The sequence below is a fragment of the Capra hircus genome, chromosome 16 (genome assembly GCF_001704415.2).
Source record: "Capra hircus breed San Clemente chromosome 16, ASM170441v1, whole genome shotgun sequence".
Taxonomy (NCBI): Eukaryota; Metazoa; Chordata; class Mammalia; order Artiodactyla; family Bovidae; genus Capra; species Capra hircus.
In genome coordinates this window covers 48857151-48875308 of record NC_030823.1, presented here as the reverse complement: position 1 = coordinate 48875308, position 18158 = coordinate 48857151, and the positions used below count along the sequence as shown (strand labels likewise).

The following is an 18158-nucleotide window of genomic DNA, read 5'->3' as shown; positions in this document are numbered from 1 at the left end:
GCCAGCTCAGAGTGTGTGGGTCTGTGTAAATAGCAGGGGTGGGAGGGGGGCATGGTGAGCTGGATGATCTCAGATGCTGGCTGAGGACTGGGGATCTCACATGGCCCATCCTGAAGGCCCAGTGGGGACAGAGCCTGCCTGGGCAGTGAGGAACTGGCAGGTGGCTCAGGCTTGCAGAGCCGTACTCCCATCCCATTCTCTGCCTGCTCTGCCTCTGGGAGCAGCTCGGGGATCAGCAGTCCCTTCCAGAACATGAGGCTGTGCCAGGGGCCAGGCAACAGGGCTCAGATCGGCCTCGGAGACAGGACGAAAGATGAGTGCACCTCATGGAGTGGGCACAGGCTTCTGGCACCTTAAGGTCACGTCCTGGCTTGAAAACGCCCCTGCTGGGAGCCCCAGGGAGCCCACACCCCTGGCCCCTCTGGGCGCAAGAGGGTCGCACGCAGAGCTCCCTGAGCAGCCCCAGGCCAGGTGGTGTCTGGGCACTGTCTAGACCATTTCGAGAAGGACCTGGAGATGGACCAGCAAGAAAAAAGGACTGGCGAGGATCTTGAGAGAGTTGTCACCAGGAATGCTGACCTCAGACCCTGGGCAGCTCTGCCCCCAGTGGCTGTTGTCCCCGGTGTCCCCTGAGCACCTGGGCCTCCTGGCCCATCTGTGTGGGGCTCTACATGGGCACTCAGGGACCCAGGGAAAGAGGGCTGACCTCCAGCCAGGCAGAGCCACTCTGATAATTAACATCAATTTTATTGCGAGAAAGCTCAATATTGTTTCTGTTGCCTGGAACTGCCCTAATCAAAGGATAGATCTGTGTGGTGGGTAAAGAGAGGTCTGAGCATAATTTCGTTAAGTCTAAAATAACAGTGGAATGTGGGTGAGGCTGGTGTGGCCCCTGGGCCTCCTGCATGATGAGCACCCTGGGTGGCTCAGGCCTGGCTCAGCAGCGTGGCTCCGGCCAGTGTGTGCTTTCAGTCACGGTGGTTTCCTTTCGTGGAGAGGAGAGTGGCTGTGGGACCACGTTGGAAGCAATTCCTTAGGCCGAGGGGTCGGGGCTATCCCTTTGGGTCCAGAGGGCCTCATCATCCCAAAGAGTTTTCAGTCATGCCTTGGGCATGCTGTCCAGCTCAGAGCCCACAGGGAGGCCAGATGACCCTGTGGGTGGACACTCAGCATATGGGCATCTCTGCCAGCTCCAGCCTCGGCCCCAGGAAGGGCTCCCAGCCCAGCTCTGTCCCCAAGAGGCCCTTTGACTTGCAGGGCGTGTCCCGCCAGCTCTGAGATGCAGGGCCGCCCTCAAACGGCAAACACGGGGTCCTCACTGGCATCTGCTTGCCTCAGCACAGGTGACTCTGGGCTGGGTCCTGTTCCGGCCATGGCATGGGCACCCCACCTGGGTGACTGGTTCTGGAGGGAAACAGGATAGCTGGGCGCCCACCTTGGTGTCAGGCCACAGGGTCAGGAGAGGCAGGGCCAGACTTCCCGAGAGCCCCACTCTCTCTGGGCTCGGGGACTTGGGTGTGGCTGTGGCCCCCTGGCTTGTGGGTGATTCTCCTGATTCAGAGGTGCCTTTTTGCAGCTGTCCCAGATGGTGTGGCCACAGGAGGAAAGACGCGCAGACTGTGCGCAGGGCTGGCGAGCACTGCTGTCCATGGTGCTGAACCTGGTGTCTGTTTTTTGCCAGGCAGTCACCACCCCCACCCCATCCCCCCTCCCACCCCCACCCCAGCTGACAGGCCAAGGACCTGACCTCAGCACTCAGGGCCTGACTGCCCCCGTAGCACCTCTGGCATCCTCTGGGCAGCCTAGACTTCGTTACTGAGTGCCTTGTCCTCTGAGTCTGCCCCTGGCCTGCACTCTTGGTGTCCCCAGAATCTGACATCTCAGTGCATGCTTCCTGAGCTATTGGATTCATGAAGAAGCCTGTGGTCTCATTAGCAGCCCAGTGGGCTTGCCTGGGGCTGGGGTTCCTGTGGGTATTGTGTGAGCTGTTCGCTGAGAAAAGTGAGGACAGTGGCTGAGATCAGGGGCCTGTCATCTCTGCTGAAGAGATGCTGATAGAGGCTGAAGTTGGGGATTTATGCATGCCTGGTGGCCCTGTGCCTTTCTGATCGATGGACGACCAACTGTGATTACAGATCACAGCCCAGTATGGGCACTGGGTGGATGCTGTTGGCTGAAGGTGGGGGGACATTGTCGGGTTCAGGTGCAGGTTGACTTTGGAAGGCTAGGAGAGGAGCAAGTAGGGTGAGATCTGTGTTAATGGATCACGTGGTGGCTTCTTGGGGGGAGAGGCAGAGTAAGGATGCTGCTGTAGGGCTTGGGGAGCATGATGAGCCCTCCATGAGCCTGTGATACAGGCAGTGACGTTGGGAGGGGGAAAGGTGATTCTTGACTCAGGGTTGCCTGAGGAGTGGGGGGCTTGAAGGCCCCCTCTTGGTCGAGGCCCAGGATGGGACATGAGGGGATGCAGAGACATTGCGTTACAGGAGGCTGACACGGATGACCACCAGGGGACACTAGGCTTTGAGGAGTTCTGTGCCTTCTACAAGATGATGTCCACACGCCGGGACCTCTACCTGCTCATGCTCACCTACAGCAACCACAAGGACCACCTGGACGCCACTGACCTGCTGCGCTTCCTGGAGGTGGAGCAGAAGGTGAGGGCCCCCCAGCAGGAGCCAGGCTCCTGGTCGAGGTGGCCTCCCCTCAGCCTCCCTGGGCATTTGAGACTGTCCACAGTGTGGGAGAGGAGTGGGCACCAGCCTGGCATTTGAGGCCATATACTGGACTGGCCCAGGCTCTCATCGGCCACCCTGCCGCCAAGCAGGTGGGGAAGGAGGACAGCTCAGCTCTGACCGTGCCCCAGCCCAGAGCTTGACCACAGCCCCAATTTTAGCGTCGAGCATTTCCTGGCCTAGGTTCCATGGCCCAGCCTTCCCACCTGGGCTCACACCCCCAGGGTTCTGCGCCCATTGCCAACTCACTCAAACATTTGTCCAGCAGACATGTGGGTGCCTGTGGGGGCCAGCCGAGTATGCCTGCCCACTGTCCTAGACCCCAGGCAGCTCCATCCCTCCAAGAGGCATTGCCTAACTAAAGCTCAGGGTCCAGAAACTCAGGGGTCTGGGTGGAGGCCAGGTGCTCCCCGCTCTGGTGGACAGAGGCTGGAAGTCCGTGGAAGGGGAGGGGAAGGTCAGCATCCTCTGAGGAGACAGCACTCACCAAGTGAGTGGGGAATAGGGGTGCTCAGACACAGACCGCATAAGCACTGCCCCCAGGCTGGTGGGAGAAAGCCATGGGGATCAAGATCCAGGCCTGTGACTTCCTGGGACTCTTGCCGAGCCACTTTTGGGGTAACCTTCAGGCACCAGCTGCCTTGCCCTTCTGGGGTCAGACTCCCTGGCCCCAGGACTTCTCAGGGCCCTCATTCCACCTGCCTCACGTGCAGTGTCAGCTCATGGTGATGGGCTGGGGGTGACCACCACTGGGAAGGGCTGGGGGCTGGGTATTGGGAACCAGGAGTGGCTGTGGACTCATCCTGGGTTTGGGTGGTGTTCACCTTGGACCTCTTGCCAGTGCCCTGACCCGGGGAGCTGCCCCTGCATTGTGCTCCTGGGTCCCCTCCCCCCAACTGCCATCACACGGTTTGCTGAGGCCTCCCTCCTGCCTTGCTGATGGGGACATTGGGGTTCGCCTAGGCAGGAGAGGTGGGTACCAGGCTGGCTGTGGGCAGTTTTGGCATGAAACTGAGGGGCAACTGTCCCAACAGCTGGCATACCTGGGGGTGGAGGAAGGGAATGGGGCCCAGTGTGGGAAGGGCAGCAGTGACCCCTTGCTCCCTGACCTTTGCCCTAAGCTTTCCACAACTCACCCAAATCAGCTGGGTGGTTTGGCCTCCTGGGTCTGCAGCTGCTCCAAGCTCTGATCCCATCTGTCTACTCCACTATCCATACCTGCCCCAGATTCCTGGGGGTATCCAGGAAGCCCTACTGGTGGGCCTGTCTCCAAGAGCTGGGGGTTCCTCGGGGCTGCACTGTGGGGCCCTAAGAATCGCTCAGCCTCTAACATGGGGCCACCTGGGCTTGGCTGTTGTGTGCAACTTTCTTGAGAGGGACTTGGGCAGATGGCAGGAGGGGCCAGGTGAGCCCCCTCCGCTCCTCCAAGATGGGACAATGTCCTGGCCCTCCTGCACCTTCTCATACCAGGCCTCACTCCTGCTAGCCCACCCTGAGATCCCCAGCATGGTGTCAGTGGGGGATGGCCCAGCTGATGAGGCCAAAGACCCTCCCCCTGGCAGGGATCCTTAGCCAGTGCCAGCTCTTCCAAAGCCAGGGGACCCTCTATCTTCTGCTGGCCATTGAGTCCCAAGTCTTGTGACACTAGGGGTGGCCAGTGAGCCCCCCAGTGGGGGGAGCACACTACGAGGAGCAGAATCTCAGCCGCGCCACGTTGGCCCCTGGGCGATGCAGCGGTCAGAGGTGGGGTGGGAAGGTTGGCTGTGGTGGAGGAGGATGAGGGGCTGCCTGAGGCCAGCTTGGTCTCAAGCCCCTGCTCTGGCCTAGATGACGGGCGTGACCCTTGAGAGCTGTCGCGACATCATCGAGCAGTTTGAACCTTGCCCAGAGAACAAGAGTAAAGGGGCAATGGGCATTGACGGTGAGTGGGTGCCACCCTGGCCCAGCTGTGCTGCCAGTGGGGTGCCAAGGGGGCCACATGCCATGAGGGTGGGTTGTCTCGAGCTGAGCCCAGTGCGGGACTGGCACACGGGGGCTGAACCCCTCGCTGCCCCTCCACCCATGCTGCTCCCCACAGGCTTCACCAACTACACACGGAGCCCTGCCGGTGACATCTTCAACCCGGAGCACCGCCGCGTGCACCAGGATATGACCCAGCCTCTGAGCCATTACTTCATCACCTCGTCTCACAACACCTACCTCGCGGGCGACCAGCTCACGTCCCAGTCGAGGGCGGACATGTATGCCCGGGTCCTGCAGGCCGGCTGCCGCTGTGTGGAGGGTGAGCACTGGGCTCCTGGGCCCTGCACCCCCGCTCGGCCCTGGGGCCCTCTCCAAGGAGCCCTGTGTCTGGCAGGGGCTGGCATAGGTCTCTCTTAGTGTTAACTGTGGAGCAAGAAGACTGCCTCCAGTTAGAGCCCATGGGCTGTGGGTCCCTGGGCCTGGTGGTCCAGTTCCTGGAACCCACTGAGGTCTGCCTGCCTGCAGTGGACTGCTGGGACGGGCCTGATGGGGAGCCCATCGTGCACCATGGCTACACGCTGACCTCTAAGATCCTCTTCAAAGACGTCATTGAAACCATCAACAAGTACGCCTTCATCAAGAATGAGTGAGTGACTGGGACTGAAGGGCTGGCCCCGGCGGGGTAGGTGGGGAAAGGAATCAAGGGGTTCTTCCTGCCCCTCCCCCACATGCTTTCTGGGGAGCAGAGGTTGTCGTGGCCGAGAGGCTGGTTTCAGGCTTTCTTGTTGAGGATGAGAGGCAGGGAAGGGGTGGAGGAGGGGAGAGGCGGTGGGTGCAATAGCAGCACGGACTGGGAGGGGCGTGTGTGTCAGCAACCCCACCCCCACACACTCGGTGGCGACACCAGGTGTCAGACGCCTCCAACAGTGGCTCTGGTACTGACTGTCCTTAAGAAGCTACTCTGCATCCAGACTCACTTTGCTGTCACTCAGCTGTGGCTATAGACACTATTGAACAAAATCCAGTTTAGTTTCTGAAAATAGAAGACTGCCTCCCCACACTGTTAGTTACCCCAAATCAGTGAAGTTCGCAGGCGAGGGAAGAGCTAATTGAATGACGAGGAGAAGGAGACTGACTTAAGAACTAGAAACAGAGGGGTTCCTCTGGGAAGACCTGGCCCAGGCTCTGTCTCGGAAGGGGGTGGGCATGGGGGCCCTCTGCAGGACAGCCTGGCCTCTGGAACTGCAGGTGCGGGGGCATCCTGGGCAGTGGGACTGGGACACACAGGTCTCCTGAATCTGCCAAAGAGCCAGGGGCCTGCTGGGGTCTCAGGATGGGGCTCACACCTCCCATGCCAGCATCATGTTTACAGGCACTTGGTTCTCGCCTGAGAACTGAGGCAAGAAGCACCATTGTCCCAGGTACTGCCTCCCTGCATCACAGGATTCACCCATCTCTTGTTCTAGTTTGTGACTTCTAGGTTGGGGTCACTTACATTTTCTAAAAGGATTATGTTGCCTTTTGACAAAAATCCAAGTAACTGTGCACATGACTGAAAAGAATAAATCAAGCAGCTGAAGAGCCTATTACAAAAATGTCCACACTGCTCTCCTTACCTGTACCACACAGGTCATAGCTGTGCCAGGCTGTATCTCCCTCCTTACTGGGCCAACCCTGGGCCCCAGGGCCACACACTGGACAGTGTCTCCAGGATCTCGGTGGTTGGGAATCTTTCTCACAGTCTGCCCATTGCTCCACATTGCATCTCAGTTCAGTCTACATCATTTTTTGATCCCATTTTATGACTTGCTTGAATGTTTCCTTTTGTTTTCCCTGGAGTTTCTAATTGCCTTTGATTTTTTTTCTTATGGGGAGAAGTACATGCCTCCTTTACCCACCCTCAAGGTCTCCTGGTTCCTTCCTCCACAATCAGTTGCTTTAAAAAAATTTTTTTATTTATTTGTTTTTGATTGTACTGAGTGGATTCTCTTATTGCAGTGGACAGGCTCCAGGGCACTCAGGCTTCAGTAGTTGTGGCTTGTGGGCTTGGTTGCCCCAAGGCGTGTGGAATCTTCCCAGACCAGAGATTGAACCCATATCCTCTGCATTGGCAGGTGGATTTTTAACCGCTGAGCCACAGGGAAAAGTCCTCACCCTCCTAGAGTGGCTGGCAGACACATCTCTCCTGGGCTCCTGTGAAGAGCCCCCCTCCTCATGCAATGTTGCAGGTGACCTGCGGTCCTATGTGGTGGGACCTGGCCTTCCTCCAGCCTCATCCTGCTCCTTCCATCTTGGGGCCACAGGTACCCAGTGATCCTGTCCATCGAGAACCACTGCAGTGTCGTCCAGCAGAAGAAGATGGCCCAGTATCTGACCGACATTCTTGGGGACAAGCTGGACCTGTCATCAGTGAGCAGCGAAGATGCCACCATGCTGCCCTCTCCCCAGGTGCTCAAGGGCAAGATCCTGGTGAAGGTGAGACCCTGCCTGCCCTTCCCAGCACCTGCATCCTGCTGAGCCTCTGACCTCCGACCTCTGACCTAGGGTCAGGGCAGGACAGGGCCCTGCTTCAGACTAGCTGGCGTTCCACACCATCTGTGATAGATTTGAGGGGTCAGGACAAGACCTGCCCCTGCCCTGGCCTCCATCTCCCCAGGGAAGTCCATCAACCTGGGGCCCTCAGCATGCACACCAGGGCATGTCCTTCCGGTGATGCTGCTGCAGGGCTGGCCCTGCTCCTGGCCTGAGAGCCGCAAGCAAGCTTGGGAAAGGTGCCCCGCCTTACCTGCTGCTCCTGTGGGAACTGGCCTCCTAGCACTTCCCGCAGGGCCCCTCTCATGGCCTACCTGCTCCCCCAGGGCAAGAAGCTCCCAGCCAACATCAGCGAGGATGCTGAGGAGGGCGAGGTGTCTGATGAGGACAGCGCAGATGAGATCGATGAGGACTGCAAGCTCCTCAACGGGGATGTGAGTGAGGAGGGGGGACCTTCTTCCCAGATGGGGGAGCTACAGCCCTGAAGGGCCAGCTCATGGCCTGGTTGTGGGATGGAGGCAGCAGGGACAGAGGGGCATGGGGCAGCTTCAGGGTAAGTTGCACAGCTGCCAGGTTGCTGGGCATGCAGTCTGCCTGGGCCACAGGGGTCCCCCCTGCCCAGCCACCCCCCCATAGGATACAAACCCTGAGTTCCCAGTGAGCGACTGTCACCTCTTTTCCCAGCATCGTGAGACAGGGGCAGTGCTGAGAGGCTGAGGAGTCAGCACCAGCCTCAAGCAGCAGAGGAGTGGGCCATGGGGAGGTGGCCAAGGGGAGGTGAGGGGTCCTCTAATTAGCATCCTCCCTTTTCTGGGCGCTGCTGAGGTATTATTTCTCCCTGAGGGGCCATCGGATGAGAAAGCAATTGTGCAAAGCTCTTGGCCCTTCTGGCTAATTGTTTTAGAAAGCCCCGAGGCAGTGGATTCTTCCCGCTCTGGGTGGGCCTGTGCATTTCCCTGCCTGGCCTGAGGCAACGGTAAACCCTACATCTGCACTGGCCCCCTTGCACCCACTGTACCCTGGGTGTCGGGGTGCCCAGATACCCTGCCACACTGGGGCTGCTCCCCACCCCCATTCATATCCTCCAGACACAAGGTGGCTGGTGGTCGGTTCCCGATCTTGAGCTGCCCTGAGCACATAGTGGCAGCTAGGCGCCCGTGACTCGTCTGCGGGTCCCACGGCAGCGTGGTACAGCTGAAGGAGGCGGGCGTTGGAATCAGACGGGCCTGGGCCTGCTGGCACCGTCTGGGGCCCCAGGACAAACTGCACACCTACTGTGCACCCCGGGGGGAGCAGGAGGGGTGAGGACCAGCACTGTGATGCAGGAGTGAGCCTGTGGTCAGTGCTAAGTGTGAGAGGAGGGGGGGGTGGCGCTGGCCCTGCCGAGACCCCGCATGCTGTCCACACTGCCGCCGGAGGCGGGGGACGGAGGCCAGTGATTGGCTGCCTCTCGCAGGCCTCCACCAACCGCAAACGTGTGGAAAACATTGCCAAGAGGAAACTGGATTCCCTAATGAAGGAGTCCAAGATTCGGGACTGTGAGGACCCCAGTGACTTCACCGTGTCCACGCTGCCCCCATCTGGCAAACTTGGGCACAAGTCAGAGGCCAAAAAGGTGAGAGCCCTGAGGCCATGAGGGGGGTTGCCTGCAGCTGGCACGTCAGGTCTCTGCACACCCCCACACACACCTACATCCACCTGCACACTCATACCTGCACACACACACCCATGCGCACACACACTGCACCTGGGGCATATATCCACCCTGGCTCCTCCAGGAGCTCACACCTGGCTCTTCCAAGTCTCACCTCTAGAGACCTGCAGCCGTCAGTGTCACAAGGCGGATGGCCACAGTGAGGCCACCCCATTGGTATGGATGACGGTTTGTCCGCAGAGGTCTGTGGGCAGGTCCTCTAGCCCCCACCCTCCCCACCTGTGGGCAGGAGTGGATGGCAGCCCCCTAGGCACTTCCAGCCCCTCCTAGAAGAGGACTTGGGCGTGGCCTCAGGGATCTGGTGGTGATTGGGAGGAGCTCAGAGCCCGGTGAGTCCTAGCAGCTGTCCAGCTGCCCTCTGCCTGGAGGCCCCCAGCCTCAAAGGGAAGCGTGGCTGAGCTCTGGGAAGTACCTTCACAGGGAGAACAGTGTGGGGTCTGTCAGGGCAGACGTAAAGCCTGGGGGCCAGGCTGGGCTGGCCAGGACCAGCGGCTGTGGGGCCGTCTGGAGGGACTGGCCGACACTGGAGGAGGGTCACATCAGCAGAGTGGCCTGGGGGGATCTCCGTGGGGGCTGTGATGTGTAGGGTGGCTGGCCTAGGGCTAGGAGGGTGCTAGGTGGTCCTGCAGACCCCATTTTGCAAGACAAGACACATCTGGCTCTGTGTGCTGGTGGGAGGGGCTGATGTGGCCCTGCTGCCCACCCCCCCACCACCAAGGATGGAGAGGGGTGCTGTCTCCCTGCCAAGCTGGGGTGCCAGGGGAGGGGGTGGTGACAGGGGATTCCGGCCCTGGCTGCAGCACTTCTTCAGGATGCTGGGCCAGCATGCACCTCTCTGCTCTGTACCTAGATTCAGGGGGACTGCTGTGCTGGGTGACCATGGGGTTTCAGGCGAGGGTTAACGAGCCAAGAAGTGTGTCACCCTTGCAGGCTGAAAACACCGTGAACACAGATTCCCATGCCTCTGCCAGTTCATGGGTTTCCTGAGAGCCTCCGTTACCCAGGGTCTGTGGCTTGGGCTTTGCACCAGTGCCCCTCCATGTAGCCTACCAACCGGTGGGAGACAGGACTCGCTGGAGGGTGGAGGAGGGGACTGGGGTCAAGAGAGCAGCGGAGTTGGTTGGGGGGTGACTTCCGGGAGCTGCCAGGTGCCCCCTCTCTAGCACGTGAGCAGAGAAGGCATCCAGGGGGATGGGCCTGTGGCTGTCTGTGCCCCTTTTTGCTGGGCTTGAGGGCCTCCTATCCCTTGCTCTAGCTCCAGGCTCCCTGCCTGGTGACCAGAATCCAGACCTGAAGGGCTCCACTCATCTGCTTGGTGAGGCCAGCGGACTGAGGGGGGAGCATGTGCAGGGGCTCCCCCAGGGGTGTGTGTACAAGCTCATACGCAGAGTGTGTATGTCTTGCTGAAACCCCTCCCTGACAGGGAATGTCGCTGCAAAACCAGCTCCTGCCATGGTGTAGTAGGCACACCCTGAACAAAGCTGGGAGAGTTGTGGGGGCATCTGTGGAAGGGGCTGGGGGGCAGCTGGTGGTGGCTGCAGTGAGTGGCCTCAGGGACGCAGGCGCAAGCTTCCAGCCACTCCAGGAGTGTAACTGAGCTTCAGCGTGGGCTTCCGTAGATGTCTCAGCAGGTAAAGAATCCACCCGCAATGCAGGAGACCTGGGTTTGATCCCTCGGTTGGGAAGATCCCCTGGAGAAGGGAATGGCTACCCACTCTGGTCTTCTGGCCTGGAGAATTCCATGGACTGTATAGTCCATATTGTTGCAAAGAGTCAGACATGACAGAATGCCTTTCACTTTCATGGATGACAGCTTTGGGCTTCAATGACAGAGGACAGAGGTGGACAGGCCACAGTGTTGCCAGGACTGGGCCCCCCCGGTGAAGGGGGCAGGGACCGGGAGGGGAGCTGCTCATATGTGTTCTGTAAATGGTGCTGAGGAGGCTTGGTCCTGTGGCTTCAGGAGACTCGCTGCAGCCCCAAGTGCAAGAAGTGGACGGCCACAGCCCTGGGGACTGTCTAAAGAGGTAACACCTCTGCAGCTGTGAGAAGCAGGTCAGGGCTCCTGAGCTTGGGATCCTCGAACGAGGATTACATAAGCAGGCACTCCACGGAATATTCCAGACACACTGACGGTATTCATTATGCAATCACCATCCATGGAGAAGAACTGGGCACTTAGTGAGTTTGGAGTGGGACATTGTGGGGAGCTGATTCATCCAGGCCCCTGCTTCTGGCAACCGCCTCTGTGTACCCTATGTGGGTGGGGACCTGTGCCTCCTGAGGGCCTGGGGCAGCAGCCAGCCCAAGGCCCAGCTACCCCCTTCCCCCAGGCCCCTCTCAGCTTCCCCTGTTCCAGAAAGGAGCCACTGGGAGGAGCTGCCTGCTCATGCCCCTCGGCCTGGTCTGAGGCTGGGCTCACTCGGCCCCCTGTCTGTCTCTGCTTCCAGTTCGAGGAGGACGTGGAGATTGGGGAGGAGGCCGGAACCAGCCGTCGGAACAGCCGACTCCTCGTGGGCAGCTTCTCCAAGCGCAAGGTCTGCCCGGCTCCCAGGCAGGGAGCCTGCCCCTATGTCCCCCAGCCAGAGGTGGGGCGGGGGCTTCTCCAGCCCTGAGGGTCCCGGGGATTCCTGGCTGCCTTCTTGGGCTACAGGTGCCAGGTGTGGAGTCTTGGTCAGGGCTGGATGGAGCAGGTGTCTTGATGGCTCTCCCTTGGTCAACAGTGGCCAATACCCAGAGCTCAGGTCCTCCAGGGCCTAGGTTGAGCAGGGCACTGCAGAGGAGGGGCAGGCCCAGCTGCAGCGTGGGCGCCAGGACCCCAGGTCAGCAGGTCCTTCCTTCCCCAAGCCTGAGGCTCCACCCATCTTGACTCTGCCCTCCTTCCGCACAGAAAAAGAGCAGCAAGCTGAAGAAGGCGGCCAGTGTGGAGGAGGGGGACGAGAACCTGGACTCCCATGGCAGCCAGAGCCGGGGGTCAGTGCCCACCTCCATCCTTGGCCCTTGAAGAGATGGCTGCGACAAATGTGCTGAGGCCGTTGTTCTGGCAAATGCAGGCATCAGATGCGCGGGCTCAGAGGCAGCATGGAGGCCCAAGGCAGCGACCCCAGGGTGCAGGGCCGGCAGCTCCCTGTGCTCCTTTCCTTAGGATTGGTCAGGGTCGGTGCTCTTGCAGGGGTTCAGCACCTGCCCCCGCCCCCAGCGTCACCTCTCAGTGCATCCATGTGTGACCCGAGCCCTGGAATACACAGGCACGGTGGGCGCCTAATGGACGCTCGCCAGAGCTTCAAGGGGAGGAGTGCGACCCAGGTCCTGACCCCAACAACCCCCTCCTGCAGGGCCGCTAGGCAGAAGAAGACTATGAAGCTGTCTCGGGCCCTCTCAGACCTGGTCAAGTACACCAAGTCTGTGGGCACCCATGACGTGGAGATGGAGGGTGAGGGATCGCTACAAGTGGGGCTCTGGGAGGGGCGGGGGCCATTGGGATGAGGGCAAGGCCCTGGGGTCCCTCGGGGACGCGGCTATTGGGGCGGGGCCGTGGAGGGGGTGGGGTCATTGAGGGGCCCGGGAGGGGCGGGGGCCTGGAGGTGGGCGGTGCCACGGAGGGGCAGGGTCACTGGGAAGGAGTCCAGTGGGGGTGCTCCCAGACCCGGTGCCCTGAAGGTACCTGTTCGGCCCACAGTGGCGTCCAGCTGGCAGGTGTCCTCCTTCAGCGAGACCAAGGCTCAGCAGATCTTGCAGCAGAAGCCGGCGCAGTACTTACGCTTCAACCAGCACCAGCTCTCACGTATCTACCCCTCCTCCTACCGCGTGGACTCCAGCAACTACAACCCGCAGCCCTTCTGGAACGCCGGCTGCCAGATGGGTGGGTGCCTGGGCCCTGGGGCGGCAGAGGAGGCTGGGCAGCGAGGGAGATGTGGCCGGGTACTCCACAGCTGCTCCGCTTAGCTCTCTTGCCCCTGACCTGGGAGAATCTTGGAGGTATCCAGTCACACTCACTAGGATGGCACTGGTGGGGGCCGCGGGGGTGGGGGCCTTAGGACCCCAGGGTAAGGTGGCAAAAGACCCAGTCTGGCCAAGCTCTGCCCCTGTGCAGGGGCCGCTGTGCAGGCTCTAGGAAAGTGCTGCCGGATCGCAGGGCCCTGGTTGTGCCCAGTGTGACCCTAGCAGACTTGGGCTCACTGGCAGTGCAGAGGTGGGATGCATGCACCCCGCCCTGACCCTGCGTCCTTCCTGGCAGTCGCCCTGAACTACCAGTCGGAGGGGCGGATGCTGCAGCTGAACCGGGCCAAGTTCAGCGCCAACGGCAGCTGTGGCTACGTGCTCAAGCCTCAGTGCATGTGCCAGGGTGAGGACACAGCCCCGGAACCCCCACCCTGCTGGGATCTGGAGCCCCTCCCCAGCTTGCCCCTACATGAGGGTCCCCGGGTGAGGCGCCCTGGAGCGAGGTTGGCTGGGCACTTGCTGCTCCTTCTCAGACCTTCGGCTTCTCCTGTGTGTGCTGAAAGCAACCTGTGGATCTTTTCCTGCTGTCACCCTGGACCCTATCACCGGGCACCCAGTCACCCATCCAGAGGCAGTGTGGCCTCGCATCCACACTGAGCCCCTGTGGTTCACCCATGGAGGAAACGAGCTGGGCGTCCATCACGGGGTGGTCACAGAGGTGACCGGCCCCTTGGCACCCCTGCACTGGAGTGCTGCCTCCCCTCCCCCTCCTGCACCTGGGACTCCGTCCGGTCGGCTGGGGAGAGGTGGGGGTGGGTGCCTTGGGGCTGCCCCAGAGAGCCGGTGGAGAGCTCACCCTGCCTGCTCATCCTCTTACCCTGGCCCCCCACAGGCATCTTCAACCCTAACTCTGAGGATCCCCTGCCTGGGCAGCTCAAGAAGCAGCTGGTGCTGCGGATCATCAGTGGTCAGCAGCTGCCCAAGCCACGGGACTCGATGCTGGGGGACAGAGGGGAGGTAGGCAGGAGGGCCTGGGCAGGTGGGAGGGCCTGGCTGTTGGCCTGGCCCGCGGTGCTACTCTGCCCTGTGTCCAGATCATCGACCCCTTCGTGGAGGTGGAGGTCATCGGGCTCCCGGTGGACTGTAACAAGGAGCAGACCCGAGTGGTGGATGACAACGGTGAGCATGTGGGTGGGGTGGGGGTGCAGGAGGGGCGTGGGCACCCGGAGGCCAGTCTGTGCCCCTAGGCCCATCACAGCTCCTGTGCTGGTGATGCTGGTCTGACCAGGTAAGGAAGGTCAAGGGCTGCAGCCTGTAACTCACATAACTGCCCAGGCTGCCCTCTCGATGGGGAGCCCAGTGACAGCCACCTGGCCTTCCAGCGTTGCTTCTCTGTGCCAGCAGCCAGCCCAGGAGAAGCTGCTGGGGGAGGGTGTGGGTCCAGGTGGCCTCTGGGTTGGAGCTGTGTTGGGGATGGCCTGCCTGAGAGGTGGGGTTGGGACAGAGGTGACAGACACCTCCTCCTGGTGGCCTCCAGGATTCAACCCCATGTGGGAGGAGACCCTGGTGTTCACGGTGCACATGCCCGAGATAGCGCTAGTGCGATTCCTCGTCTGGGACCACGACCCCATTGGGCGTGATTTCATCGGCCAAAGGACGCTGGCCTTCAGCAGCATGATGCCAGGTGCGCAGGGGGCCAGTGAGGGTGGGGGAGGGCAGAGCCTGGGGCCAGTGCCCCTATTGTGAGTCCCCTGAGGGCCAGCAGAGGCCTCTAGGAGGGGGCGAGTTGGCTCCTGCCTAGCCTGGGCCTGGGGACACCGAGAGCACTGAGGAGGAGAGTTCAAGGCCACAGCACTGTGTGGCTGGATGGGGGAGGGGAGCTCTAACCTCAGCTCCCAGAGGAGGAAAAGATCCTTGCAGCTGAGGCAGTCCTGGGAGGCTTCCTGAAAGAAGCAGAGTCCCCAGGACCCGGCTTGTGGGTTGTAATCAGGGCCTCGGGACCTTTAAGTAGAGTGTGAGGCTGGGGTGAGCATGCCCCCTGCTGTTTCAGGCTATCGGCACGTGTACCTGGAGGGGATGGAAGAGGCCTCTATCTTTGTCCATGTGGCCGTCAGTGACATCAGTGGTAAGGTGAGTGCCACCTACAAGGTCACTTGTCGTAAGGGGCATACCAGCCCCACCCTACCCCCTCCATCCCTGTCCCTGGTGGATATCTTGATGGGCCTGTGCCTCCATCCAGGAAGGGGTTGGCGGGGCTCCTGATGCACCTCCGCCAGCCCTACCTCCGAGACACACGTGGTCCTTCCCAGGCACCCTTGGTCCCTCCCATCTTCCCTGAGTCCTCCTCTACTGCTTGGGGCCCCTGGTTCTCTGTCCGTCCTTGAAGGCGTCTGCCTGGCTTTGCCCCCTGTCTTCCCCTCACCCCAGCACATTTACCCCAGGAGAGGGTCTGCTCCCACTTCCCCAATGTGCAGAGCCCAGGGGTCCTCGGTTCTGTGTCCAGGGCCCAGCGGGGCTGTAGGAGGTGGTCTGTCAGGCACACATGGGGGTCCGCGCGTCTCCCAGCACTAACCATCTCTCTCCTGCCTCGCTCCTCGGCCCCGGGTGCTGGCGGGGGCCCCGCAGGCCTCGCAGCTCCATCGTGCACCCATGGTCGCCCTGTCTGTCCTGTGTCTCCGTCTCCTCGCTGCACGCCTGCTGTTGGTGTCTCACGGCCTCACTCTGTCTCTTTGGTCTTGCAGTGGGCTTCTGTGTGTCCAAAGTCTACTTTTAGAAGCACAGCTCTGTTAGGAGCTCGAAGGTACCCCAGCGCGGGGGCGGCGTGGCCTGCCCGCCCCCACCTGCATGTTCAGGCCACCCCGTTAGCATCTGTGATTCCTGATAGCATTTTGCAGACTGTCAGCTCATGTGATGTGGGTTGGGATGTGGTTCTGGGTCCCCTGGGCCATCCTCAGGCACAGAGCAGCATTTACGAGGTAGGTCCAGGACTTCAGCCAGGCCTCCCGTGTGTCTGCCCCAAGGTCCGGCCCATCTCTTCCTGCCCCTCCCTAGGTCCTCTAGCTGCTGGCCCTCCTGGCGCCTGTGCTCTTCCCTCCCCCTCCTTCTGTGTGCACCGCCCTCCCCCCGCCGCCCCCCCCCCCCCCACTGCCTGTGTGCCCCTGTGATCTCTCTGTGCCTCGATGCCCCGTGCTGGGGGCAGGGAGGAGGGGAGAGGCCCCAGGGACCAGGAGCTCTGAGCTTGAATTCTGGACCTTCCTCTAAATGACTTTCTCGCCAACTCTGACCAAATTGCTCTGGATTTGGGATCTTGAATCAGGCAGCTGATTCAAGTGCTGGCCACTAACACGTCCACCCTGAAGTGCCCTGTGTCGTGGGCACCGTGACTGTTTGCAGGGTCTCTGCATGCGAGGACCCAGTCGGCCTCTCTGGTGTTGACTGAGACACTTGCCAGCTGGTCCTGGGGACCCTGGCTGCCCTCTCCAGGCAGGGAGCTACGGGGAGAGGCCTTGCAGGGACTTCCTGGGCTCGGCTACCCGAGAGGGCCCTGGGCCAGCATTGGTTCATGGGGCACCAAACGAGTGTGGGCCCTGCTCCTGAGGCCCCGTGACCAGAGAGCAGGCTAAGGCTGGAAGCATGGCCTGGTAGGATCCCGGAAAGGCCTTCTGGAAGAGGCAGCACCTCCAGGCAGTGGGCTGGGCAGGGGACTGGGCGAGAGCACGGGGCTGCACCTGGCTGTGCTTGCTGCCTCGGCCACAATGCTTGGGGTGGGTGAATGGGACCGGGGCTGCTCCATTGGGTTCTCACTCCGCTGCACTCTCTGCACCAGCCCTGTGCCAGCCTGCCCTCAGAGCTGGGGGCCAAGGGCTGGAGGGGTGCAATGTGCAGTGGGCACAAGGCTGGAGCCCAGGTCTCTGCTTAGGAGACCCTCCAGCCCTTCCTGGGACACTTGCCCTGAGACCTGCAGCCCCTCCGCCAGCTTCCACTCACTCCACCCTGTGCAGGCTGGGTTGAGGCCACAGATGCAGCCGCCGCTGACCCTGGTAGAGACGCCCTTGAGATCCTCCTCCTTAGGCTCGGCCCCGAGTGGTGCCCCAAAACGAGCTGGTTCCTCGGGCTGCACCCTGTGGAGCTCAGCTGGACGGGGCTGGGCAGTCTCCAGCCCCCAGTGTCTGGCTCTCCCCTATGTGTCTCCTTCTCTTGCAGGTCAAGCAGGCTCTGGGCCTAAAAGGCCTGTTCCTCCGAGGCCCAAAGCCCGGCTCCCTGGACAGTCATGCTGCTGGGCGGCCCCTGCCCCGGCCCTCCGTTAGCCAGCGGCTCCTGCGGCGCACAGCCAGTGCCCCGACCAAGAGTCAGAAGCCAGGCCGCAAGGCCTTCCCAGAGCTGGTCCTGGGCCTGCAGGACACGGGCTCTGAGGGGGAGGCTGGCGATGTGGCACCTTCCAGCCCTGGCCCCACCCCGGAGGCCCCAACCCGGGAGGAGCCAGGCAGCCGCAGCCCCCGAGGTAAGGCGCCGGCAGAGAGGAGTCCAGAGCAGGAGCGGCCCCCGCGGGTGCCCGCAGGCCCCGGGCCTGCCGGGATGGCTGCCACCTGCATGAAGTGTGTGGTGGGCTCCTGTGCCGGTGAGGATACCGAGGGCCTGCGCAGGGGGTGGCTGCCCAGCCCGGGGCCAGAGGGTGGGCACTCGGCCATCAGCCAGCAGCCCCGTGCCTGGGAGGACTCACTGGGGGCTCCCCACGCTGCCCCTGGGAGAAGCAGAGGGGCCCCCAAGGGCTCCAGGGCCTGGCAGCCTGGGCCGGGCGGCAGCGGCTCCGTGTCCTCGGACTCCAGCAGCCCGGGCAGCCCCGAGGGGGCCACCCGCTGTCCCGAGGGTGCCCGCAGGCAGGCTGGGGCCCTGCAGAGGGAGATGAACGCCTTGTTCATTCAAAAGCTGGAGGAGATTAGAAGTAAATCCCCCGTGTTCTCCACCGGTAAGACCGGATGCTCCTTGGCAGCGTCCCCGTGCTGGCCCCGCCCCGTCCCGCATGGCCTGGCCAGCGTCCCGCTGTGCTTCCATGTCCAGAACTGTGGCCTTCGTGTGCTCTCTGTGCTGCATCAGCTGGTCCCGTGGGCCCCGCTGCCCCCAGCTCCCTGTGTGCCTACGATGTGCCCTGTGGGCCTGACACCTCTGAGGTTGGGAAGTGACCCCAGGGTGGGGACTGGGGAGTCTGAGCTGGGCCCTGCTTGCCGAGACCTGGAGGCCCAAGCATGGCCTCTGGAGACTAGCTCCAGTGCCAG

At 61.7% G+C, this 18158-nt stretch overlaps 1 protein-coding gene across 1 annotated transcript in view; it reads left to right on the top strand.

Annotated features, from left to right (window-relative positions):
* Window positions 1-18158, top strand: part of PLCH2 (phospholipase C eta 2) — a 64964-nt gene that overhangs the window by 44344 nt on the left and 2462 nt on the right. The window contains exons 6-22 of the mRNA XM_018060479.1: window positions 2487-2657; window positions 4563-4656; window positions 4813-5016; window positions 5223-5343; window positions 7001-7172; window positions 7556-7663; window positions 8686-8844; window positions 11394-11480; window positions 11834-11916; window positions 12279-12376; window positions 12623-12805; window positions 13181-13288; window positions 13778-13902; window positions 13980-14064; window positions 14423-14569; window positions 14936-15015; window positions 17089-17386. Coding sequence (XP_017915968.1) covers window positions 2487-2657; window positions 4563-4656; window positions 4813-5016; window positions 5223-5343; window positions 7001-7172; window positions 7556-7663; window positions 8686-8844; window positions 11394-11480; window positions 11834-11916; window positions 12279-12376; window positions 12623-12805; window positions 13181-13288; window positions 13778-13902; window positions 13980-14064; window positions 14423-14569; window positions 14936-15015; window positions 17089-17386 — 2323 coding nt within the window. The remainder of the gene's footprint in view (window positions 1-2486; window positions 2658-4562; window positions 4657-4812; window positions 5017-5222; window positions 5344-7000; window positions 7173-7555; window positions 7664-8685; window positions 8845-11393; window positions 11481-11833; window positions 11917-12278; window positions 12377-12622; window positions 12806-13180; window positions 13289-13777; window positions 13903-13979; window positions 14065-14422; window positions 14570-14935; window positions 15016-17088; window positions 17387-18158) is intronic.